This window comes from Panthera pardus, unplaced genomic scaffold (assembly GCF_024362965.1).
Source record: "Panthera pardus isolate Hobbes unplaced genomic scaffold, ASM2436296v1 HiC_scaffold_12, whole genome shotgun sequence".
In the NCBI taxonomy this organism is placed as follows: domain Eukaryota; kingdom Metazoa; phylum Chordata; class Mammalia; order Carnivora; family Felidae; genus Panthera; species Panthera pardus.
In genome coordinates, this window is record NW_026526677.1 from 66,118,515 (window position 1) to 66,143,752 (window position 25,238).

At 37.1% G+C, this 25,238-nt stretch overlaps 1 protein-coding gene across 4 annotated transcripts; it reads left to right on the top strand.

Moving 5' to 3' along the window:
• The first annotated feature begins 1,611 nt into the window (after positions 1 to 1,611).
• On the top strand, positions 1,612 to 24,653 carry PCF11 (PCF11 cleavage and polyadenylation factor subunit). Of its 4 annotated transcripts, none has more exons than XM_019449960.2 (16): positions 1,612 to 2,133; positions 5,854 to 5,979; positions 7,898 to 8,086; positions 8,437 to 8,631; positions 9,570 to 10,687; positions 11,081 to 11,261; positions 11,368 to 11,851; positions 12,396 to 13,960; positions 15,518 to 15,617; positions 18,649 to 18,768; positions 19,278 to 19,380; positions 21,280 to 21,463; positions 21,977 to 22,132; positions 22,383 to 22,475; positions 22,988 to 23,023; positions 24,126 to 24,653. In XM_019449960.2, exons 1-16 carry the CDS (start codon positions 1,942 to 1,944, stop codon positions 24,339 to 24,341), a joined length of 5,058 nt encoding a protein of 1,685 aa, XP_019305505.1. In that variant the 5' UTR covers positions 1,612 to 1,941; the 3' UTR covers positions 24,342 to 24,653. The 4 variants fall into 4 exon arrangements, with proteins under 4 accessions (XP_019305505.1, XP_019305504.1, XP_019305506.1 ...); XM_019449959.2 differs by having other exon boundaries at positions 1,613 to 2,133; positions 19,275 to 19,380; XM_019449961.2 differs by having other exon boundaries at positions 1,613 to 2,133; positions 11,368 to 11,458; positions 19,275 to 19,380.
• The last annotated feature ends 585 nt before the right edge of the window (positions 24,654 to 25,238 follow it).

The window sequence follows — 25,238 nt, forward strand, 5'->3', positions numbered from 1 at the left end:
ATATAAAAATAACAAAAGGTGGACAGCTTTTATAACTCAAAGTTTAGTAACTGAATTCACTTTTAAAATTACAAGGAAACCTATTGGAGACTGCTTTACCCCGGACATTACCCTTCAGAAAGCAGGAACTTTCAAAGTTCCTTAATTTTAACTGTGTTCACTGTATCTAAATATCACCACTAACAGTGGTGTGAAATTACTGAAATCAATAAAACCTATGCAACAATATTTCCTAGCTTCAAATGAGAAAAGACAGGCTTTACTTTACCCAGACTTTACTTCTCATTCATATGTGGTAGCACGTCAAAATAGTCTCACGTCAAAATAGTCTCACGTCAAAACAATCTTGTACATTTTACGTATGGGCAGTTTACTATATGCCTCAATAAAGCTGCTTTAAAAAACTCAAAAAACCGAACAAAAATAAGACATGAAAATGTTACTTTATATGGGACAAATAAAGGAATTCACTTAATTCTTAAGAGCGGTTTCCACTGGAGAACAAAGTATTTCTGCAGGCCCTAGTAGCCTGAGGGCAATCGTGAATCAAATTTTACGTAATTAATACCTGTTTTTTTTTTTTTAACTACATTTAGGTTACCATCTCTTCAATGAAAAAAAAAACAAAAACAAAACACAGTCAACCCTTTTAGTTTATTGTGTTATGATGCAGCTCCAGGGCAGAACTATTTGAATGCTTTGTGTCTCGAGAGCATCACTTCCAGCCTCCAAATAGGATTTTAGAAGTCTGGGAAAAGACTCTCGCACGAAGAGACTCTCTCCTACGTGCCCCAAATAGCGTATTCTAAGGCTGTTTCGAAGTGAAGATTGAGAGAGAGGAGATATCAGGCTAGAGGCTGGGTGTGGCTTTTGAGAAACCCTTCCTAGAGATCTGAGTTGGCTCCCCAAAGATCTCCAAATCCCTACGGAAAAGCCTTTCGCACACAACTCTAAATAAAAGCCTTTTCCCGGGGATTCGACTCAAGAAAGCTGGCCTAGGTGTTTTTGTTTGTGGATGTGGGAAGCAGCGTGGAGACCACTTCCCTAGGTTCCGGGTAAATTCGGCGTCTCACTCCCTGTGTCAGTTCCAGGAGGGACAATCTGCCCCGCAGCTGGACCCGCCCAGGCTCTCGGGAGCACCTGAGTCGCCAGCGGCGAGGTGGGGTGTGGCGGGCCGAAAGCCTTCGCTCCCCTCAGCCCCCACCCCCTGGCCGCGGCCGCCAGGGCAGGCGGGAGGGAGGATGATTGACGGAACCGCTCAGTGGCTAGGGGATTGCGGAGGGAGGGACGAGGGGAGGGAACGGCTGAGCTTTCTCCTTAAACTGGTTGGGTTGGGCCTCGGGAACAGGCTCCCCCAAGCCTATTGGCCTCCCTGAATGGGTTGTTATGGTAACAAATGACCGAACAGTCCCTTATGAATCAGCCAATGAGAGGGGCCGTCTTTTTCACCGCACCTCTGAACGGTAGGTGTTGCGAAAGCCCGGGTAGGGCCGGGAGAAGAAGGCGGTGCCAGGACGCCCTGCGGAAGGGCCGAAGGCGGGGCTTGTGACGTTACTGGATGAACCAATCACCCCTGGTTTTCTCAACGGCCCCGCCCTTTTACCGCACATTTCCCCTCCCCTTGCTCATTTCGCACGACGCAGCGGTTGGGAACACAGACATTTTCGGAGCTGGAGCCGCCACTGCCGCCGCCATTTTGTGTCTGTGGAGAAAGAAGCTTCTGTGGCGGCTGGAAGTGGACGGAGATCACCCTTGAGACGGCGGCGTTTCATACCCGAGGTTCCCCCTGTGTCGTCCCCTAACCCCCCTCCGCGGTCAGCATGTGGTGAAGCCGGAGCCGCGAGAGACCCGGGGAGAGGAAGAGGAGTCGGAAGGGAGGCGGGGTATCGAGAGCGGCTTCAGCTTCAGCTGCGGCGGACCTCGGAGGGGGGCCGCGGCGCAATGTCAGAGCAGACGCCGGCCGAGGCCGGTACTGCGGGGGCCCGGGAGGACGCCTGTCGGGATTATCAATCATCACTCGAAGACCTGACCTTCAATAGCAAACCGCACATCAATATGCTGACCATTCTAGCCGAGGAGAACCTGCCCTTCGCCAAGGAGATCGTCTCTCTCATCGAGGCCCAAACCGCCAAGGTTTTTATACACCCCGCAGCCTCCTATTCTTCTAATACTCCCTGATTTTAGTGTCAGCCTCATCCCAGGTCTCGCTTCCATCCAAAGGGGGACAGTGTTCCTCCTCTCCAACCCTCCACCTCCAACTCAGGCTCGGTCTCTGGCCCAGGCTTCGAGCGTGGGCCTCTCTCGGGGGGGAGGGAGTGGGGAGGATAAAGGGTGGAGTCCCACTTCCGCTTACCAACTCCCTATTTAGGCCACCGCATTGTATATCCCGACACACACGTTTTGAATAGAGCCCTTTGGGGAGGGGGGTACTTAAAAGGCAGTTTGTGGTGTGGGGAAGTAAGAGTTAAAACCATTTTAACCCCCGGGAAGGTGGGGAGTGGTGGTTCTCCCATTCCCCGCCCCCACCCCCACCCCCTTACCCTTTTGGGTAATTGTGCTCTGTGGGTTGGAAGGAGGTGAAGGGGGACCTGGGAGCGAGCTGTTGGTGGGTGGGAGTAGGGAATTGGCCCCGAGTGGAGCAGCCGCCTGTTAGGAGCCCAACATGGCGCCTGAAAAGCACATGATGCGAAAGGGAAGAGAGGAGAATCCATTCCCTGCCAGCCAGGCAGCTGCTCACACCCGTCAGCCCCGTTTTGGGGTGGGGGCGGCCAGATCGAACTTTTATTCTCCTATCGGAGGGTCTAATTTGCCCCAAAATACGGGAAATTGGGGGTTCGGGCGGGGTTCGGGTGGGGGGAGGAGATCTTATCCAACCTGTAGGTGGAGAACTGGCCCAGTGGGTAACAAGTACTTGCAGTTTTTTTTTGAAAAGTTCAGTCCCTCCTCCTCTTCCTTTTCTCTTTTTTTCCTCCCTTCCCTGATAGTGAAGACGTGCTTTTCTTCACCCCTTGAAAGAAGTGGTCCTCTGCCACCCTATATTTCCCTGTAGTCCTCCTCTTCTGTGGATTCATGTGGGAGCGATGTCATTGAAGTTACTGTTAAACTTAGTTATCATAATGAGTTTTAATAGCTTCCCAGTATTACGTTTTAAGTTATTTTTCAAGCTTGTACTATGGTTCAGTTTTTTCTAGTTGTTAGTGATTGAAATTAACAGGATGAGCCTCCTTTTAGCAGAGTGAACCCCTTTTAAAAGGCCACTTTAACAACAACCACCAATATATTGTTTAGAGGCGGTTTCTGTCTAGTGTACAACTGAGTGGTCTGACTCTTAATAAATGGTTTTGAAATGTGTGACTGGTATTATAAAATTTGTGAATAAAACATATAAAATATGTATTTGTCTTTTTTATTTACCTTTGTAAGGTGTAGAATCTGTTTCCAAGACTTATTTTTATCTACGTGGTTGTGTGTTTTAAACAAAAGTCTTTAAGTGACTTGGGTTCATTCTTTAGGTTCCATCCACTCTTTTGGGTAAATCTGTTCACAAGATACACGGTTTCAGGTGGTCCTTTCATACCTTAATTTAAAGAGGACAAAAAAGTAAAGATGTTTTGTTTTGTTTTTAAGGGCCCAACAAGTTTGTCATGCTCAGTCTGACAGCTAAAATACAAGTCTTCATTCACCTTTTCCTGTGAATGTCTGTGAAACAGCTATTGTTCTTTTTTTAAAGTATGAGACTTAAAAAGGAAGCATTCCTCATACTCAACATCCTTTTTATCGATATCACAAACATGTTGGACGTGAAAACTTAGTTTTTGCCTTGTTGAAGGCTTACCTTGACATTGAATGCCTTTTTTAAAAAACAAAACACTTGTGTTTCTTTCTTTCTTTCTTTTTTTTTTTTTTTTAAATAACATTGATTTTTAAAATCTAATTACCTAGTAGTTTGGGGATTACTAATATTCCACAGAGTCTAATATTTAGCAGTTCAGGTTGTCACTCAACAGTTTCCTTGCTGGTTTTTAATGGATCCAGAAGATCTTCGAGAAGTGAAAACTAAATGCTGACGATAGTGACCACATTAAAATTTGTATTTGTGTATGGCGACACAGAGTGGTGAAAATAGATGGACTATTTGCTGATAAAAGCTGAAATTTTTTTGGCACACGTTTCCTGGTTATTTTTGGAAAGCCAGGTTGAGGAAAAGATGTAAAAGTCACTGGGGAAATAATCAGGGTTGGGGTTGAGGGTGAGGGGAGGGATTTTCTGTCATTTGGTAGCAAACTGGCTTGGTTTTGTGTTTCTGGAGGTGAATGTTTGTGTCCTTATTCTCTAGCGTCTCGGCATTACTAAAGGATTCACACCTAATTTGACTCTTCCCATGAGGCAGTAGTAGTGAAAAAATATTACATACAGGATTCACTTGTACAATAAAAAAATTAGCCTACTGAACAGATTTTGGTTTTAAAGAGAGCCTGTCTTCATAAGTACAACAATGACTAAAATGGTATAAAACATGACATGGTAAGATAAAGACACAGCAATAAAGCATTGGACATGTTGGTACTTACTAGTATACCCACATGCAGTGGCCTTGTGAACCCTTTTATTAGGACCCTAAGAGAAATTTTTCATACAAAGTTATTCAAAGGTTTCCTTGGCCAACTTTGGTTGTAAAGGTGTTATCAGAAGCAAGAGCACTTCCACACACTTGTATGGGCAATTGGTTTTGTGAAATATGATGGCGTTGTGTACTGCAGAACTGTGAGCCTACCCTAGCTACAGATAGCTATGGGTAAGTGTTGTTCAGGGTTAAGATTCCGATACACATGGGATGGGTAAATGGGGATAATTTTTTTTTATTTTGTCTTTAAATCATGGGTGCTCCTGTGGAGTCGGAGTTAACACTTTTTATGGTGTGTCTTAATGCTCCTCAAGTCTGTGAACCTGCTGATGCTTTCTGGAAACTTGCTGTACATTCTAAAAGCCAGTGGTGGGTTAGGCATTGCAGTTGAACTGGGGGCAACATTTCTTTGCTTTGGAAAGGGCCACCTGTATCAGCATCACCACACTGGCTTTGCACAAATTTAGAAACACTGGTTTGTGCATGTCAGAGGAAAAATATTTCGACGGAGAGTCCATGCTGTGAAGAAAATCTTCAGGACAAATCCTGGTTTCCAGAGTCAAGTTCAACCTGATTTACATGACTCAGCAGCTGCTCCATCCAGTTTTTCTTGTATCAGTAACAACTTGCACCTTCCTGCATGTCCTTGTGCAAGTTTCAGAGTGTTTTTTGCCATTAACTTCATATGTGAAGTGTACTTAATTTCTTTGTTCATTGGATTATAGAAAAGTAATCCTAATGATTTTACAGGTAACAAAAGCGTCATAGAGTCTAACATATAAAATATGCCTATGAAAATTAGGGTTTCTGCCAGAAGTCTGGAAACTTTACTTCGTTGAGTCTAGGCACACTATTCTAAGTTAATGGGAGTCACAAAGCTTACACTTGGGTTACAGAAAATACCCTTTCCCCTTTTTGCTCACTTAAAACACAGGTCTTTTTACCGTATGAACCTGAAATTACATCGAGTGTTAAATGAATGTGCTAAAGATTACGGTTTGTCTTTCTGGTATTTCTGAGCTAATTTTATATGCTCAACTAAAGATCATTGTAAGAGATGACACCTTGATTGAACATTTAATTTTCATAAAGGTTAATATTAATTCGAAAGTATTTAGCGTCAACAAGAATAGAAATCTGTATTGTATGTTTGAAAACTCACTTTTAAAAGTAATTCTTTGGTGACAATTCATTATACTAAACTTCTCAGTTTCTTTTTATCACTTCAGGCTCCTTCCTCAGAGAAGCTTCCTGTTATGTACCTTATGGATTCTATCGTGAAAAACGTTGGAAGAGAGTATCTCACTGCCTTTACTAAAAATCTAGTTGCAACATTTATTTGTGTGTTTGAAAAGGTATATATGCATTTAGAAACATTTGAATTTTTTAAAAAATGTGTTCCTGATTAAATAAATACTTGTGTTTGTGTTGGGTTTTCTTGGGTGGTGAAATGTTTTATTCTCTTGGATATTTATCAAGTACCATGCTAAAGTTAGTGTTTTATGTTAGATCTTTAAAGCAGATTCTAGGGCTTTTCCATTATCCATTCAAGAATAGATGGGGTTTGCTTTTAGAATTTGTTTTGTTTTTAATTGAGTTCATTTGATTGAAGGTCTGTTCCATCACTAGAATATGGGCAAAAATATCTGAAGCTATCAATAATACTTCAAATTTCATTGTTGCAGTTTTTGGTGTTAGGATGTTGACTATTCCTATCTGAAAAAGCATAATCTTCCTGTGTGTCCCAGCCTGTGATTGGTGCCTGAAACTTTTGTGATCCCCCTCCCCCGCCCCCCGGAAATGTTTCCTGTTACTTTGTTCAAGTGTGTTTTCTGTGAATGTAATAGGTATGTGTGAATGGTGGACCAGTTAATTGCTTTAAATTATTTTGGAAATAACTTTTAATCCCCTCTTAATGTTTAGAAGAAAGGCTTGTTAGTTTCTATACCCAGAGATTGCAACTTCTTCCTTCCATAACGTTGTATCTGGTAGTTTGTTTAATACAGTATTAGGCTGAGGAAGACAAGGGATTTGCTGGAGTAATCCATTCTCTTCCTGTCAGACTTGATCTTTCACACTTAGCAAAAGGACATTTATAAGTAATTTAGTTTTAAATCTTGTTACCTAACATAAAAAAAATGGTAGTTCTTATCTTTTATTAGCTGAACCTGTTGTGTTTGGAGAACTCTTACAGTTGTCAGACTTGGAGAATTGGAATTATTTTGAAAGAAATACCAGATTTTACTTGTTTGTTAGAACAGATTTTACTTGTTTGTTACTTGTTTGTTTTACTCAAGTAGTTGCTACTTGAGTAATTTTTTTCTTCTCAGTTCTTAGAAAAAAATACTGCTTGTAAGTATATGCAGAAGAAATTTGGAAAGCTGGGTTTCAAATTGTATTAAGGGGCTTGCTGATGAATAGTGTATTGTAGACCTTGGCTAAATACAGCTTACCTGAAGCTGTAGTCTAAGAAGCCAACTTTGCATTACAGGAGTTGGGAAGCTAAACCAGCTTCTTGGTTTCAGTTTCATTATGTTCAAATTTAGTTGGGTGTTTGGTAGAATATTACTGAATCTAACAGGGCATTGACCCTGCAGTTGATGAAAATGACTATAATAAATATAATTCTCTAAAGACTTGAATATAGGCCAGGCTTTATTATCCTAAAGCTAAAATTCTAATTCAGTTTTCCCAAGTACTAGATGTCTCTGCTAACTAGTTTCTGAATATCATTGTTATTGTTATTCCTGTCATAGTTAGGTAACACTGAAGCTCAACAGTGGGTAAGATACCTGTGAATTTCAATTTTTATGGTGCCTTCCATACCACAAATAACTTGTTCATAGGTGCCAACCATATTGTATTGCAGAAGATTGGTTAGGGAGACAGATTTGTCTTACAGGTTCAACTAATTTCTAGTTGTTTTACACTTTTGTCCAGAGTAAGAGTAACATAAGGAATACTATATCAAGCCCTAAAATTTGGAAACATTTTGTACTGTTAAAAATAGAATTGCTTAGTTGTTTGCTTTCATAAAGGCCAAGGGACAATGACTTTAATTTTTCTGAATTTTTTTGAAGGAGAAGTTTCTTAATTAACTTTACATTTTCAAACCAAATATACCTTTAATAAGTTATTACTGTTGTACATATTTATGAATGAGTAGTATGTTTGCTGTATTGAGTAGAACAGATATTTATATAGCTTTAATTCTTAATAATTAAAACATTCTATAGTAACTTAACAAGCCATAGAATTGTTCTGTTGTTCTAGGTGGATGAAAATACTAGAAAAAGTTTATTTAAATTACGTTCCACATGGGATGAAATATTCCCTTTGAAGAAACTTTATGCCCTGGATGTCAGAGTCAATTCGTTAGATCCTGCTTGGCCTATTAAACCTCTGCCCCCCAATGTGAATACATCTAGCATCCATGTGAATCCTAAATTTTTAAATAAATCGGTAAGTTTTAATATGAATGGTATATAATACTTTATCAGATTTCAATTTACCTAAAATTTCTTGTTTGAAATCTCAAGAATACCCCGTGCTAAATTAGTTTTGTTACAAAAAAACTTTTTTTTCACTCAGGTTCACAGTGCATTTAAAATACATTCTTCTTGTTGAGGTGTTACATAATATCCTTATTTCGGTTTTTAAATTTTTGGAAGATTTTTTGTGTGCTTTAAACATGACAAGCCATTTATGATTATGGATAATATTTATTAAGAGGTCAGCTGATAATTTTTAGTTCCTCAGCTTCCTTTTTAGCCGTGAAATATATATTTTTAACACATTATTTTCTCTTCTAGCCCGAAGAGCCTTCAACACCTGGCACAGTGGTCAGTTCCCCTAGCATCTCCACTCCTCCAATTGTTCCTGATATACAGAAGAATCTTACTCAAGAACAACTAATAAGGCAGCAGTTACTGGCAAAACAAAAACAGTTGTTAGAACTTCAGCAGAAAAAGCTGGAGCTTGAGCTAGAGCAAGCTAAGGCACAACTGGTAAGTAGAGGAGATTTGGCATTTTAAATATTTTAAACCTGTCTTCAGATAGAGAAGTAATTATTTTGTATTTGAATTGTATTAGCATGTTATTTTTATTAGTGAGTGTATTCTTTTTCCACATTTATTTTGTAAATTATGGTACCTTTATTACACCAAATTTTTATTTCCTTATTGTAAAACTCACTTGAGTATAAACTATACACTAGTTTCTTTCAAGTACTTTTTTCTGTTAAATTGCTATCTTTTAAGATAACACCTTAGTTTAATTAACATTATATCATGTGGACTTAAGACCTGTCCCAAGATGGTTAGGTGTGTTGTGAATGTTTTTGCGTAGTCTTTAATGTTTTATGAGCTTAGGTTTCAGGAGTAGAAATCCAGTTCCTAAAGCCTATGAAAGAAAAGCCATCACAAAATTAAGGAGGCCAGGAAGATTACATATTTCCATGCATGAGTGACCTTTTGCTAAGTTATTTTACTTAGCACTTGAATTTGAGAGTGAGGAAGTACAGGAAGGCAAGATTTTATCAAGTTCATTATCAGTGACATTAGGAGGAACTAAATTTTATGACCTAAAATTTAGCTGGAATGACTCTGATTCTTGTGCACCTAGGGTGCAGTGATTTATTTGGTAATTTCTTAGTAGCAGTCTGGCTCAGAATCCTGCATAATTAGGAAGAGGGAGGATGTTTTTTTCATTCTCTTAAAGATTATATTACAAAAACCCCAAAGTAAAGGACTAGTAAGAAATAACAAGCCCCATAAGTACATGAACTTTCTCTCTTTATTTTAATCTCCACTTAAACACTAGAAGTATACAATGTAGCTGTAGTATTGAATGGATTTATTGAAAAAACATTACATTCTTTATTGTTTTCCTGACAGATAATCTGCATGTTTTATGTATTAACATGAACGTTTATTTTGTATTTCAGGCAGTTTCTCTTAGCGTTCAGCAGGAGACATCCAACTTAGGTCCTGGATCTGCACCATCCAAATTACATGTTCCACCAATTCCCCCTTTGGCTGTTAAACCTCCCCATCAAGTTCCTGTGCAACCAGAGAAAAGCCGTCCAGGTCCATCCTTACAAATTCAGGATTTGAAAGGAACTAATCGGGATCCCCGTCTTAATAGGATGAGTCAACATTCTTCGCATGGAAAAGATCAGAGTCACAGGAAAGAATTCCTAATGAACACATTGAACCAGTCTGATATTAAGACAAGTAAAACTGTACCCTCTGAAAAACTAAATTCGTCCAAGCAAGAGAAAAGCAAATCAGGTGAAAAAATAACCAAGAAAGAACTTGACCAATTAGATTCTAAATCTAAATCTAAATCTAAATCACCATCACCTTTGAAAAACAAATTATCCCACACAAAAGACTTAAAAAATCAAGAATCCGAAAGTGCAAGGGTGTCGGATATGAGCAAGAGAGATCCTAGGTTAAAAAAACATCTTCAGGATAAGACTGATAGCAAAGATGATGATGTAAAAGACAAGAGAAAAACTGCAGAAAAAAAGGACAAAGATGAGCACATGAAATCATCTGAACACAGACTCGTTGGAAGTCGAAATAAAATCATCAATGGCATCGTACAAAAGCAGGATACAATAACGGAAGAATCAGAAAAACAAGGGACAAAACCAGGGAGATCAAGTACTAGAAAGCGGTCAAGATCACGATCACCCAAGTCTCGATCACCAATTATACATTCTCCAAAGAGAAGAGATAGGCGGTCACCCAAACGAAGGCAGAGGAGTATGTCTCCAACTTCCACACCCAAAGCTGGAAAGATTCGCCAATCAGGAGTTAAGCAATCACATATGGAAGAGTTTACACTACCTTCCAGGGAAGAGCGAAATGCTAAAAGGAGTAATAAACAAGATATTCGAGATCCGAGGCGAATAAAAAAGACTGAAGAGGAACGACCACAAGAAGCTGCGAATCAGCATTCTACAAAATCCGGCACTGAACCAAAGGAGAATATAGAAAATTGGCAAAGTTCGAAGTCTACCAAAAGATGGAAATCTGGTTGGGAAGAAAATAAAAGGTAGGATGTTAACGTTTTTAATTAAGTAAAATAATAACGTATGTTTTAAAGACAGTGTTAATTTTAAAATTGGGTAATATTTATTGGATGCTGTAATTAGTGCTTTATTTTTCCTTTTATTTTTCAGTAACTGAGTGAAATACCATTAGTATTCCTATTTTACAGATAAGGAAACAAGTTTAGAAAGGTTAACTAGTCTACCTAAAGCTTCACGTCTAGGACATGCAAGAAGTAGAATTCATGTCTGATTTTCCTGACTTCAGACCTTGTGCTCTTAATCATTTAGTTAACTTTTGTAGTTACATGTATTCATTTTAACCAGATCCTTTGGAATATGGTCCTGAGTAATTGAAAAAATTTTCATGAAGTAACATCATGCTTTTGTGGTTTCAGCTTACAACAGGGTGATGAACATAGTAAATCTCCTCATCTAAGGCATAGGGAGAGCTGGTCAAGCACTAAAGGAATCTTGTCACCTCGAACCCCAAAGCAGCAGCATCGATTAAGTGTAGATGCCAATCTTCAGATTCCTAAAGAGTTAACTCTTGCAAGCAAAAGAGAATTACTTCAAAAGGTAGTTACTATGACCACATATAGTCATTATTCTCTTTTGTCTAAGTTTTTTTGTAAGTGCTTTTTATACTTAAAATATTTGATTTCCTTTTATCACCCCTACACAGACGAGTGAACGTTTAGCATCTGGTGAAATTACACAGGATGAGTTCCTTGTTGTTGTGCATCAAATTCGACAGCTATTTCAGTATCAAGAAGGTAAACATAGATGCAATGTACGGGATAGTCCTACAGAAGAAAATAAAGGTGGATTAAAAAAGAAACCTCTCTTATCTGATGCTGAATTAACCTACTATGAACATAAAGCAAAACTGAAAAGGACACAGGTTCAGCATTCATTTCCAAGACTTGATCTCTTAGATCCTGATATTTTTGACTACCCTTTGACCGATGCCTTGTTGTCTGGAATAGAATGTGAGCCATCCAAAAGTAAACATGCAAGTAGGAATAGTGGAGCACAGTTTGACAGAAAAGAACAATTTAGTGAAAGAGCAAGACGTCTTTCTCCTATATCTGGGAGTCGTACTTATGCTGAGAATCTTTCACCCCATGAGGGCCGGAGAAGACATGACGAGCAAGTCTCTGCTAAAGGTAGAAAAAGTTAAATCAGATTATGCCTATTGAATCAGCAGTGAAGGGAAAATGAACAAGCTAAGTGGGGATGGATTTCTGTGACTGTTCAGACTACCTTTTGTTTATTTTGTTTCATTTTTTCCCCTCAAAGGGAAGGGAAGGGAGCTAATACTTAAGGCCACCCTATGTGTTAGGTACTTGACTTAGGTTCTTTATATATGTAATCTGATTTAATCCTCACAATAACCCAATTAAATATATTTTATCTCATTTTACAGATAGGAAGCAAGACCAGAGAGGTTAAATAACTTGCTCTCAAAGTCAAATAATTAGTTGACAAAATGGGGATTTTTTTTTTTTTTTTTTTTTAAACCCAGGTGTGTCTGACTGTAGAGGGCATCCTCTTTCTTGCTGCTTGATATGCTGTCTTTTCCTTCCCCTCTAATAAAGTGAGATAGTTTTGGATATTTTTGGCTAAACATTTACATGAAAATAAAAAGAATTAAGATAATTTAATAAAAATTCAGATTCAGGGAAAATAACATCTTTTTCTTTTTAAAAGGTGTACGAGAAGAGCAGAGGTCACCATTCAATGATCGTTTTCCACTTAAGCGACCTAGATACGAAGATTCAGATAAACCATTTGTAGATAGCCCAGCATCAAGATTTGCCGGCCTCGATACAAATCAGCGACTTACAGCTTTAGCTGAAGACAGACCATTATTTGATGGACCTAGTAGGCCATCAGTAACAAGAGATGGCCCAACCAAGATGATTTTTGAAGGACCTAATAAATTAAGCCCTAGAATTGATGGACCTCCTACACCAGGTTCTCTTCGGTTTGATGGGTCACCAGGACAAATGGGGGGAGGTGGCCCTTTGAGATTTGAAGGACCACAAGGTCAGCTAGGAGGTGGGTGTCCTTTGAGATTTGAAGGTCCTCCAGGACCAGTTGGGACGCCTCTGCGGTTTGAGGGGCCGATTGGTCAGGCAGGAGGAGGTGGTTTTCGGTTTGAAGGTTCCCCTGGTCTGAGGTTTGAGGGATCTGCAGGTGGTTTGCGATTTGAGGGACCAGGGGGCCAGCCTGTGGGTGGTCTCAGGTTTGAGGGACATCGGGGTCAACCTGTGGGTGGTCTACGGTTTGAGGGACCTCATGGTCAGCCTGTGGGTGGACTTAGATTTGATAATCCCCGAGGTCAGCCTGTAGGTGGACTTAGATTTGAAGGGGGTCATGGTCCATCAGGGGCTGCAATTAGGTTTGATGGACCGCATGGTCAGCCAGCAGGTGGGATCAGATTTGAGGGCCCTTTGCTACAGCAGGGAGTTGGAATGAGGTTTGAGGGTCCCCATGGTCAGTCAGTAGCTGGTTTGAGGTTTGAAGGACAACATAATCAACTTGGTGGGAACCTTAGGTTTGAGGGTCCACATGGTCAGCCAGGGGTTGGGATCAGGTTTGAAGGACCGTTAGTCCAACAAGGAGGTGGAATGAGGTTTGAGGGTCCTTCTGTGCCAGGAGGTGGCTTGAGAATTGAAGGGCCTCTAGGTCAAGGTGGTCCAAGATTTGAAGGTTGTCATGCTTTAAGGTTTGATGGGCAGCCAGGTCAGCCATCACTCTTGCCAAGATTTGATGGATTACATGGGCAGCCAGGTCCTAGATTTGAAAGAACTGGTCAGCCAGGCCCACAGAGATTTGATGGACCACCTGGACAGCAGGTTCAACCAAGATTTGATGGTGTACCTCAAAGATTTGATGGCCCACAACACCAGCAAGCATCAAGGTTTGATATTCCTCTTGGTCTTCAAAGCACACGATTTGACAATCATCCTTCACAAAGGCTTGAATCAGTATCTTTCAATCAGTCTGGTCCATATAATGATCCACCTGGCAATGCTTTTAATGCCCCATCCCAAGGACTACAGTTCCAAAGACATGAACAAATGTTTGATTCACCTCAAGGACCAAATTTTAATGGACCACATGGCCCTGGAAACCAGAGTTTCTCGAATCCCCTTAACAGAGCTTCTGGACACTATTTTGATGAAAAGAATCTCCAGAGTTCCCAATTTGGAAACTTTGGCAATTTACCTGCTCCAATAACAGTAGGAAATATTCAGGCGTCTCAACAGGTAAGTCTGTTGTTACTCTAAAATGATGTTCTTTACAGATGTGGACCATTTTAATGTTTCTAGGGTTTGAAGATTTTTAGGAGATAATTTATTCTGTAGATTGACAGTTTGTAAGGTACTCCAGAAGTCCACATGCTAGGCAAGTGGGATGAGAGTCTTGAGCCTTAAATTTACAATTTAAATCCAAAATTGATTTTAGCTCTCCCAGGATCTGTAGAAATCTCTCTCTGTCTCTGTCTCTCTCTCTGTCTCTCTCTCTGTCTCTCTGTCTCTCTCTCTCTCTCTCTGTCTCACACACACACACACACACACATGCACACACAGTGTTTGTTTTTTAATGGACTTTATTGTTTTAGAATAGTTTTAGGTTTACAGCAAAGTTGAGCTGTGAAATACAGAGATTTCCCATATTACCCCTTACACATGCATAGCCTCCCCATTATGTTTTTTCCTTTTTGGTTTCAAAGCTAGTAAAGTATTACACAATTGTGAGTTTGTTTCATAGACTTGTGCTACATTGTAGAACTGTGGAGCCCTTAAAGTTATAGGGAGCTGGATTTTTAGACTTTTAAGAACTTCCTTAACCTGAGTTAAATAAAATCAAACTGCCCATGCTTTTACAGCCTTTCTTTTTCTTTTCTTCCTACTTTTCACCACCTTTCCAGTGATTCCAGTTGAATACAGTTGTGTGATATTAATGTAAACACAGGAAACTTGTGACATGTCTCCCAAATACATTCAGTGCATCACCTCAACTTGTACAATCATCTGTTGGTATTCTTTTGCTTTTGTTCTGCATATATTTTAAAATGCATATTGAAATAATTATAAAGCAGTGTGCTTACATTGTGTGATTAATGACTACTTTGCTTGCCTGCTGAAATTCTCCTGGGCTAAATTCACTTTTTTTCTAGGCACTGACATTTTCTTACTAGGACAGATTCATTTTATAGTAGTAATGTCTCATGGAAGAAAATGTAAAACAAAAAGATTTTAAAATGTGTTATAAGCATTATTGATAGCAAGCAGTCTGTACAGTAGTTGTTTGTCTTTTACAGTCTACTTTGCAACCCAAAGTATGATGTTCAAGCAGGATGATCAAAAAAGAGTTAAGAGATTGCTGATTAAAGCAGGCTTTTCATATCTGTGGGAAGGAGTCTGGTCAGCAGTTCTGGCCTCAGCTTTGCTGACAGCTAGCCATTATGATTGTGTACAGGTCATATCTCTAGATATCAGTTCTATTTGTAAAATAAGGGAAAGCATCAGCAAGGTAAAATGATTTGTTTAAGGTCACACAGACTGTTGGCTATCTTATGTTTGCATGGTATCTTAAACTTCTCGTATATCTTATAACCCATGAAACAGGTAAGGGAGTATTGTTTCATTTTTGTAGAAAGTCTAGAAATGAAGTGATCCAGTTAAGTTACACTTGTACATTTTTATTGTAGAAACCAGACCTTATGATATCTGTCGGTATTTTTATATGATCAGAATGTTAAAGTTTTAGTTAAAATACAGAAAGGATGTTCTTTTTTAAAACCAAGGTTTCTCTTAAAGGTTCTTACTGGTGTTGCTCAGCCAGTAGCATTTGGCCAAGGACAACAATTTTTACCAGTTCATCCACAAAATCCTGGAGCATTTGTTCAGAATCCTTCAGGTATGTGCTTTCTGAACTTAGCGTTTTTTCAAAAAACAAATATTGTTTTGTTGAGTAGCTAGTTTTGTCAGTTTTAGGAAATGACAATTTTGAGAGGGGATATGCAGTTTAGAGAAATTTAATCTGGCTGGAAATTTGTGTTCCCTTTTTGAGTTTGTTTTCACTGTTTATGTGTATTCACTTGGATCCTGTTTGTAGCTAGACATGGTCAGCCAGGGTTTTGTAGACCATAAAAAAGAAAGAAACCTGTGGAGGGTGGAGTAAAGGGTGATGTTTGTGTTGAGGTAAAATGAAATAAATGACAAACCTCAGAAATCTCAGTTATTTGATATTTTGAGTTTTTGTTTTGTGTATATGTGATGATCCAGCAAACACGAAGTGAATACTAGGGACTTTGCTTTATGAAGTTGATTCATTCATATGTCTTTATGGGCACTCAAATAATAATTGTACACAACATGTTAAAAAAGTAGAAATAGGGTGCCTGGCTGGTTTAGTTGGTAGAGCATGTGACCCTTGATCTTGGGGTTGTGAGTTCAAGCCCTGGGTTGGGTGTAGAGCCTTCTTAAAAAAAACAAAAAAGTAGAAAAACCTGAGTCCCTAGCCAGGTCCCCTGAGAAGCTCTTGTTACTGTGAGATGAGGCATAACAGTATTGTTATGGATACAGTAACTATTGGATATGAGAGCTTTAAAAGCGATTTTTAGTTTTGGGGTGTCTGGGTGTCTTAGTTAAGCATCTGACTCTTGGTTTTGGCTCAGGTCATGAGTTTGAGCACTCCATCAGGCTCCATGCTGCAGAGCCTGCTTGGGATTCTCTACCTCTCCATCTCCCTCTGCCCCTCTCCTGCTTGTTCTCTCGCTTTGCTTTCTCTCTCTCTCTCCTCTCAAAATAAACGGAAAAAAAAAGTGAATTTTAAATTTAATTTTAAAACAATGGGAAGTTTATAAATTATGGTATTTTATAAAATAACTGCAAAGCTTTAGTGTATTGAGAAGTAGCCCAACCAAATTGTAGTGGTACTTGCTTTATTTTTTTAATCATTAAAATAGGCACTTTCAGAAACATGCTCTAGCGTGGCACTATTTAGTTTACAAATTTAGGGAGTTTTCCAAAACTTTGGAAGTAACTAGGGAAAGCCTAGTCAGTCAAGTTCTAGTTTATGCTTTAGTTCTTAAATTGTGTCATCACAAGTATTTCATGTAATTAATTTGAAAAACACTTTGTGTTTTTAGTTCCTAGATTGACAATTAGGATAAATTAATATTTTTAAAATGTTTTTTTGTTGTCACCGTATTGAAAAGGGAAGAAAGAACTGGGATCTAAAGTCAGAAGACCAGTGTTAGAAGCTATACTTTACTACTTTATAGGTAGGCAGGGTATAAGCAAATATCCTCTCCGGGATTCAGTTGCTTCCTCTTGACAGACAATAAAGTCAGTATTTGCTTGGGAAGTTTGTTTTTTAAGAGTCAAATAAGGTAGTATATGCAAAAGTGCTTTGTAACATGTGCTGTATTAACGTATTCTTTTTAGAACTCAGTTTTTTTTTTTGTTGAGTAGAGGATTGGTTATGTTGGGGTGAGTAGCATGAGATAGTGTGCAAAAACTGCAAATTTTCTTTTTGTTTTTACAACCTTGGGGTGCATGTGTATACACACAGGGGATAGCAATGTCACAGAGGAAGTCACATCTTTTTCCTCTAGGTTGGAGGAATTGAGTGAGATGTTAAGTATGCCTTACTTCAGGTTCTGCTCACTCCTACTAAAGAGGTGTGAAAAGCATCCAGTGTTCTATATTCAGCTTCTCTTAAGGTTTCTTCTTGAAAATGAAAGTAAAAACACCTCCTAGTAGTAAATATTTAAACATATTGATCATTTGCTGTATGCTAGGTATTGTTCTAGGATGACTCTTCTTTACCTATAAAACTGAGGCACAGATATGCAACTTGGTTATGTCACACAACTAGAAAATGGAATTTCCAGTTAGAATCCCAGGAGTCTGTTTCCATAGTTCATGCCCTTGATCACTCAACTCAGCTGCTCACAGACTTGTGAATAGCTGGTTACAACTCTGAAACATAAATAGCTAATCCCAGTGAAATGTAAATGTTAAACTAGGGTGTGAAATGGTGTTGTAATTGACTGTTGAGGTTAATTTATTCATTCATGTATTCAGACATTTCAACAAATATTAATTAGCCCGCAATGTACAACGGACTGTGCTAAGGGTACAGTATACAGTGGTTAAGAGCAGGGATTATGTATATTGTGGATGCAAACTGAATTTCTGTCATGAAGAGAAATTTTTAGTAGTTCAGAACTTTTTTCTAGAGGTGTAGTGAGATGCATAATAGATAATAGTGATATACAAATACATTAAAATACTGTGTTTACAGTTGATTTAAAGAATAGTAATTGGGGCGCGTGGGTGGCTTAGTCGGTTAAGTGTCCGACTTTTGATTCTGGCTCAGGTCATGATATCCTGTCGTGGGTTTAGCCCTGCTCAATAAAGTATTTATAAAGTACTTATAAAGTTTCATAAAGTATCAGTGTTTTCAGTGTTAACTTTTAATATTTGTCCTAGAATATATTTTTAAGAGATGAGGACTTGCTGACCTAAATGAAAAGTTCACTTTAGGAGCTTCTGTGATAATTACACTCATCCTGAAGAAGATTTTTTTCAAATTTATTTTTATTTTTTTATTTTCTTTAATGTTTATTTTTGAGAGAGAGAGAAAGAGAGCGTGCACACGCGCCGCGTGAGCGAGCATGAGTGGGGGAGGGGCAGGGAGAGAGGGAGACACAGAACCTGAAGCAGGCTCCAGGCTCTGAGCTGTCAGCACAGAGCCTTACAAGGGACTCAAACTCACTGACCGGACCTGAGCTGAAGTCAGACGCTTAACCGACTGAGCCACCCATGCATTCCCCAAATTTATTATTGATAGGGCATCTTGAAGAAAACTTTGAAAAATGCATAGTATGATTTACATCTTTGAGTTCTACTTTCATTTTAAGAGTGCTATTTTTTTAAAGGAGCCCTTCCAAAGGCATATCCTGATAATCATCTCAGTCAGGTGGATGTAAATGAATTATTTTCAAAACTGCTAAAAACAGGAATTCTCAAATTGTCCCAGCCTGATTCAGCTACAACACGTGAGTATGGTTCTTCTATACTGCATGTACACAAAACTTTATTAAGTTTTAAAGGTGTATGTATGATTTGCTATAATGTTATAAGTTATGATAAAAGTCATTAAAATTTTGAATTTTTAATTTTTTTCTGGAAATCAAATATAATTGGCTTATAATGAAATACTTTAAAAATTTTCTAAGATGGTACTAGTAACTTTATAGTGGACATTGTTTCATTTAACGTTCCTGCAAATGCCATGTGCAGACTTTTTACTAGTTATTTTATATTGATTTAGTTTTTAAAAATAATTTGCATATTGATGAAATAAAATTTCATGAAAATTGACTTTGAAGAAATCAGACTTAATTTCAGTTATCAAAACAAAGAATTGTATTTGTTTCCTTGGTCAGTAAATACAGTGAATAGACAAGATGGGGTTCTCTGTATGTTTATGACACTTTAGTATTCCTCTATAATGAATGCTTAGAGAACGGTATTGAGAAGTTTGTTTTTTTTTCAATTGAAGAAGTAAATGAAGTTGCTGCTCAGCCTGCCCCTGAAGAGGAGGAAGATCAAAATGAAGATCAAGATGTTCCAGATCTTACCAATTTTACAATTGAAGAACTGAAACAGTATGTAATCTAATTTTCTTTCTAATTTTCCAAGATAAATGGGACAATGACTTTAATTAAACAGTGGATGTTATTATTAGTGCTATTCATTTTACCCCTCTTTCAAGTGTTTATAAAATTTAGGAAGCATGTTTTCTTTTTCTTTAATGTAGTGAAATATACATAACATAAACTTCAAGAAGCCTTTATGTTTTTAAATTTCGTTTTAAAATATGTCTGCTGCACAAGTATTTAGGCCAAGAGACCATCCCCAAATTTCAATTTTTTAATATCTGTATTTGGTATAGGAAATATAATCATCAGGTATTAATCATCATATATTCCTTTTATCTCCATTTCTCTTAATCATTATTTTTTCTGTATTTGATATTCTTGTGCTTTTGAAGATAGGAAAATGAGATTTTTATAGTCTAGTATTTAAGAACTTAAAAAAAAAATCTATTTTCATTTCATAAGTAATGCATATTCAGTGTAGGAAGTTAGAAAATTCCTACATGCTCTGTAGAGCATGTGACTCTTGATCTCAGGGTTGTGAGTTTAAGCCCCATGTTGGGCATGGAGCCTACTTAAAAAAAAAAAATTAAGGAAAAAAAAAGAAAATTAGAAAATTCAGTTAAATCAAGAAAATAAATTTAACCTACAATTCCAACTTTACTGATAACCACTCTTTTAACATTTGGTGCATATTTTTTCCTAATATTCTATTTGTGTGTATTACTCCTATAAAAAAAGTTAAAGGTGCTTTATGGACTTATTATATCCTTATGAATACTTCATAAAAATATAGACACCTAATGGATTACACCTTTTAAAACTCAATTTTTTTTAACTGTAATTCATGGAATTAAAGCTTTATAATGAAAGTCTTCTAATAAAGGCTTATAATAAAAGATAGTATCCCTTTTTCCTGGCATTACTCTTTACCCAGAAGCATTAAAAATAATTGTTTTTAAGTTTATTTATTTATTTTGAAAGAGAGAGAGGGAGTGTGAGTGGGGAGTGGCAGAGAGAGAATCCCAAGCAGGCTCTACCCTGTCAGCACAGAGCTGGATGCGGGTCTGGCTCTCAACGAACCCTGAGATCATGACCTGAGCCAATATCAAGAGTCAGATGCTTAACTGAACCATCCAATACCCCCACCCAGACACTTTTTTTAAAACCATTTTTAACTGTTAGTTATGGTTCCTTGCATTTCTCTATTTCTTAAAAGATACATATTTTCTTGATTTCTTGATTTATCACATTTAGACAATCTTTTGATTTCCTGAAAATGAAGATTTAGCCAGCTCTTTTACTGTCCTACCAACTCTTCCCCATATAGTTATAAAACCATTTTTATTAAATCATTATTTAGTATTAACAGTTCATAACTGCCCTATTTATTCAGTTAGTTGGTCTGTATACCTATTTCTTTCCAAATAGGAAGCTCAGAATTGTAAGAACTGATGGTGACCTCAGTTTACCATGAGTCTAATTTTTCTTTTTAGTTATGTATACTATTATTATTTCTTTTGTACTACTTTCACCATTCTTTAGATGAGGGTGGGGTAGTTGAGTCATTCAGAACTCCAAAGATCTGAAGAGGTGAAATCCATTTGTTCTGCCATACCCATCTGCCATGTCCACCTTGATGTTGACACTGATCTAAGAGCAGGCCAGCTATTGGCTTATTAGTTAGCAGATGATCATTCCATTTTTAGCTAGAAAGGAAATAACTGGGCCAGGCCTATCAATAAGAGGATAGACTCCATGTTCTAAAATTCACCAAAGTTAATTTAAAGAGGGTCAGTGACATGATATTAGAGAACAATATTGATCTTAGGGTATTGTTTCAGCCAGCTTTTGGCCATTTTTCCATATTATCAGAACTAAAGATGATTTCTTTGTTTTTCAAAATAGACGTTATGATAGCGTTATAAATCGACTGTACACTGGTATTCAGTGTTACTCTTGTGGAATGAGGTTTACAACATCACAGACAGATGTATATGCAGACCACTTGGACTGGCATTATCGGCAAAACAGAACTGAAAAAGATGTTAGCAGAAAAGTCACTCATAGACGTTGGTACTACAGTTTAACAGTAAGTAATCAGTATACCTCTAAACCATCTTTTAACCCTTAAATCTTATCATTCTAAAGAGTGTTATAGTTTAAATAATTGCTGGGAGCTATCTCATCAATTTTCTGAATAGAATTTGATCCCTAGAATATAAAACGTTTTTAAAATAAATTTGAAGAGTATGTATTTGCTTTTTGTTGAGATAAGAGTAGGACATAAGTTTCTACTAGCTGTAAAATTCCAATTTCCTATGACATTTTTTTTGTCAAAAATTTTATGTGAAATTTATCTTGTTTAAATTAGTAGTTGTAACTCTAGAGGTAATGGAAAATGAACATTAAGAACTTAACTGTTCAGTAGTTGCTTTGTATTGTCTCTAAGTTGTGGGGTTCATAGAGAAAGTATAATTTTAAATAATATTAAAGCATATTATAGGTAAATGTACCCTTATCTTTCAATGCTATTATATTGAAGATAAGCAGTAAAAGTTTAGAAACAAATGAAAATATTCCTTTTAAATCAACTTGTTTTAAGGACTGGATAGAATTTGAGGAAATAGCTGATTTGGAAGAACGTGCAAAGAGCCAGTTTTTTGAAAAGGTGCATGAAGAAGTTGTGCTCAAAACTCAGGAGGCTGCAAAAGAAAAGGAGTTCCAAAGTGTACCTGCTGGACCAGCTGGAGCCGTTGAGGTAAGAAAAGAATATTAAATTTTCTACCTCTGGTCATCCCTGACTTCCTTATCAGTGACCAACAACAGCAAAATAAATGTTAACTATTTTTGCATGGAAGAATGCAAAATCCTTAGAACTTATTTTGTATTTATATATTGAACTTCCAGATAGCACGTAAGTTTTCTTCCACTTAATAAAATGTTTATATGTTTTTACCTAAGGTGATTGAATATGTTCTGTAAATTTCATTTTTATCATTCTATTTTAGAGTTGTGAAATCTGTCAAGAACAATTTGAACAATACTGGGATGAAGAAGAGGAGGAATGGCATTTAAAAAATGCTATTAGAGTAGATGGAAAGGTAATTTTCAATTCTTTATAAGTGTTAAGATTAGATTTTTTTTGTAGGGGCTAGCTCACCAGTTGGAAAGAAAAATTTTTGTTTTTTGATTCTTATAAAAAAGGTATAGAGTGTTTGAGTTGGAAGTTATTTTAGCAGTCAATTGGTTCTATACTCATTTTATATAAGAAGTTGCAGAATTAGTTAACGATAAACCCAGAGTAGATCTGAATCTAGTCAGTCTTCTTTTTACCTAAACCACATCATTTTAATTCTGAATTTATAATTCATCATAAAAAAACTGTTACTATCTTAAAAGTATACCATGTTATCTACTTAAATGTATAAAGCAAGATTACAGAGAAACTGGATGAAATTTTTGTTTTATCCACATATGTGACTGAGTGATTTTTGCCACCTTTCTAAGATAGCTATTTTTTGGTGTAAATTGAAAAAGAAAATCCTATCAGAATAGTCTATTGGAAATGAACACACATGTGAATACCTACTTACTGTTTTTCTTTTTGCTTCAGATTTATCATCCATCATGTTACGAAGATTATCAAAATGTAAGTTCTTTTTGATTACTGTTTTTTCTCATGTACATTAATAAAGTCTATTTTCAGTTATTTTTTTTGCATCAGAGCAATATTTAACTTTATTGAGCTGTTTTGTGTTTTGATGTAGCATTTAGGTTGTTCACTAAATATTGGTGCTAGATTGATAGGATCTGATTTAGATTTTGAAATTTCTGTATTCCTTGCATTCTATTCATTTGAGTCTTGATGTTTTTTACTAAAATAGTAGGCCCAGAGAAATGTGAGGGAAACTGAAGAGGAGGATCATAATGTGAACAGATTTCTAGAGTTATGGGTAGTGTTTACGGCCCTTTTTTTTTTTTTAAACTTAGCATATTATAGCATAGGAATAATTTTAAAGTGATCACATGTGAAATCTGAAAGACCTGTCTTGACTTCAGAAGTTCAAATTTTCATATTTGAGAGTAACCATTTCTTAAAACCAAACAATAAACACTAACTGGTTCAAGAGGGAGTTTGAGGGGCACGTGTGTGGCTCAGTCAGTTAAGCGTCAGACTCTTGATTTTGGCTCAGGTAATCTTGCAGTTCATAGGTTTGAGCCCCACTTCAGGCTCTGTGCTGCCAGTGCGGAGTCTGCTTGGGAAATTCTCTCTTCTTCTCTCAGCCCCTCCCCTGCTTATTCTCTCTCAAAACAAATAAACTTAAAAAAAAACTAAAAAAATAAATAAAAATTAAAAAGGCAGTTTGGAAGATACATTTAGGTCATCAAAACAGAGTAGACATTCTAGGACATTTGATGGTTTGTGAGGTCAGAGTATTTGAAATTACGATAGTCAGAATTCCATAGTATATGTAGGGGTTACTATCTCTGTGGGGTTAAATATAGAAGTATATCTAATCAACTTCTTTTGGCCTGACAGTGGTTACTGCTTTTCTTAGCTCAGATCACTGCTGAGGATGTATTAAATGCTCAGTATATTTATTTGCCTGCTTTTATAATGTTGTATGGGGAAGCAGGTATTATTTATTTGTTATGTGTATGTTTCTTTTTCCACACAAAGGTCTTATAAATAAAACTAATGTGGTACTTTTGAACTTGAATTAGAACTCACAGGGCTTTTCATTTTGTAGACATCTTCATTTGATTGTACACCATCTCCCAGCAAGACACCAGTTGAAAACCCTTTGAACATTATGTTGAACATTGTCAAAAATGAATTGCAGGAACCCTGTGAAAGTCCCAAAGTTAAGGAAGAACGAATTGATACCCCACCAGCTTGTACAGAGGAAAGCATAGCAACACCCACTGAAATTAAAACAGAAAGTGATACAGTCGAGTCAGTTTAAATAAAATGAGAAAGGTATGTTTTTCTTTTTAAAAAAAAGCTGCTGTTGGATCTAGAAGGTGAAGAATTTTTTATGTATATATAGACATATATCTATATAAATTGTCTAGCTGAGGCAGGGCCTTCAGCTATCATTTGGTTAATAAATACATTTTAGTATTTGCATTTCCTACTGCCTGCACAGTTTCAGGTGCTTGTTGTGTGAAAGTTCTGTAGATGTGTGCAAATTTAACAAAATGAAATTGTATGTGTAAAAATGTACGATTTTCACTTGTGAAACTGTAAATTATAAATAAAAAATATTTTTGCTATCCATGGAGTGTAATATTTATGCACACCATCAAATAAAGACAGTGTTTCTGTACTTTTTATTGGGTGAAAATGGAATTAAACAGCAACCTCAACATAAAAGATTTTTTTTTTCTAGTAGCTTCACATGATTAAAGAAGCAAATTCTGGTTAGTTTTATCCTTCAAATGAGGGTTGTGAGAGAGCACTGCAGGACTTTTCTTAAATAGAAAAGCCAGACTTGAAAAATTTTTTAAACCGAAATAGGACTTTGCATATATATCTCTCCAGCTATAGAGAACCATCCAGATGTCCATTTTTGAAAAGTATCTAATGAAGCAACTTTTATTGAACTTGGACACTGATACCATCAAGCGATTAACAAATATATTTAAGTACTAAAGGTGATTTTTTTTTTAAGTGACATTTTTCAAATTTGTCAAACAATTTAATGCAGATGAACATATTTCTATTTTAAGTTACAGGGGAATCTGTAAGAATGTTCATTTGAAACATGGTTAACCTTTTTCCTTTGTTGGTTTTGACTGAATTAGATGGATACCATGAGATGTTAATATTCATACATGTAATAAATAGAATGATGAAGAAA

What these genes read in the sequence shown, in the direction of transcription:
- PCF11 (XM_019449959.2), top strand. Translation starts at nt 1,942, where the DNA reads ATGTCAGAGCAGACGCCGGCCGAGGCCGGTACTGCGGGGGCCCGGGAG. An exon ending in AAAGAGAATTACTTCAAAAG is followed by an intron (nt 11,262 to 11,367) that starts GTAGTTACTATG and finishes ACCCCTACACAG; the next exon opens with ACGAGTGAACGTTTAGCATC. An exon ending in GCCTGATTCAGCTACAACAC is followed by an intron (nt 18,769 to 19,274) that starts GTGAGTATGGTT and finishes TTTCAATTGAAG; the next exon opens with AAGTAAATGAAGTTGCTGCT.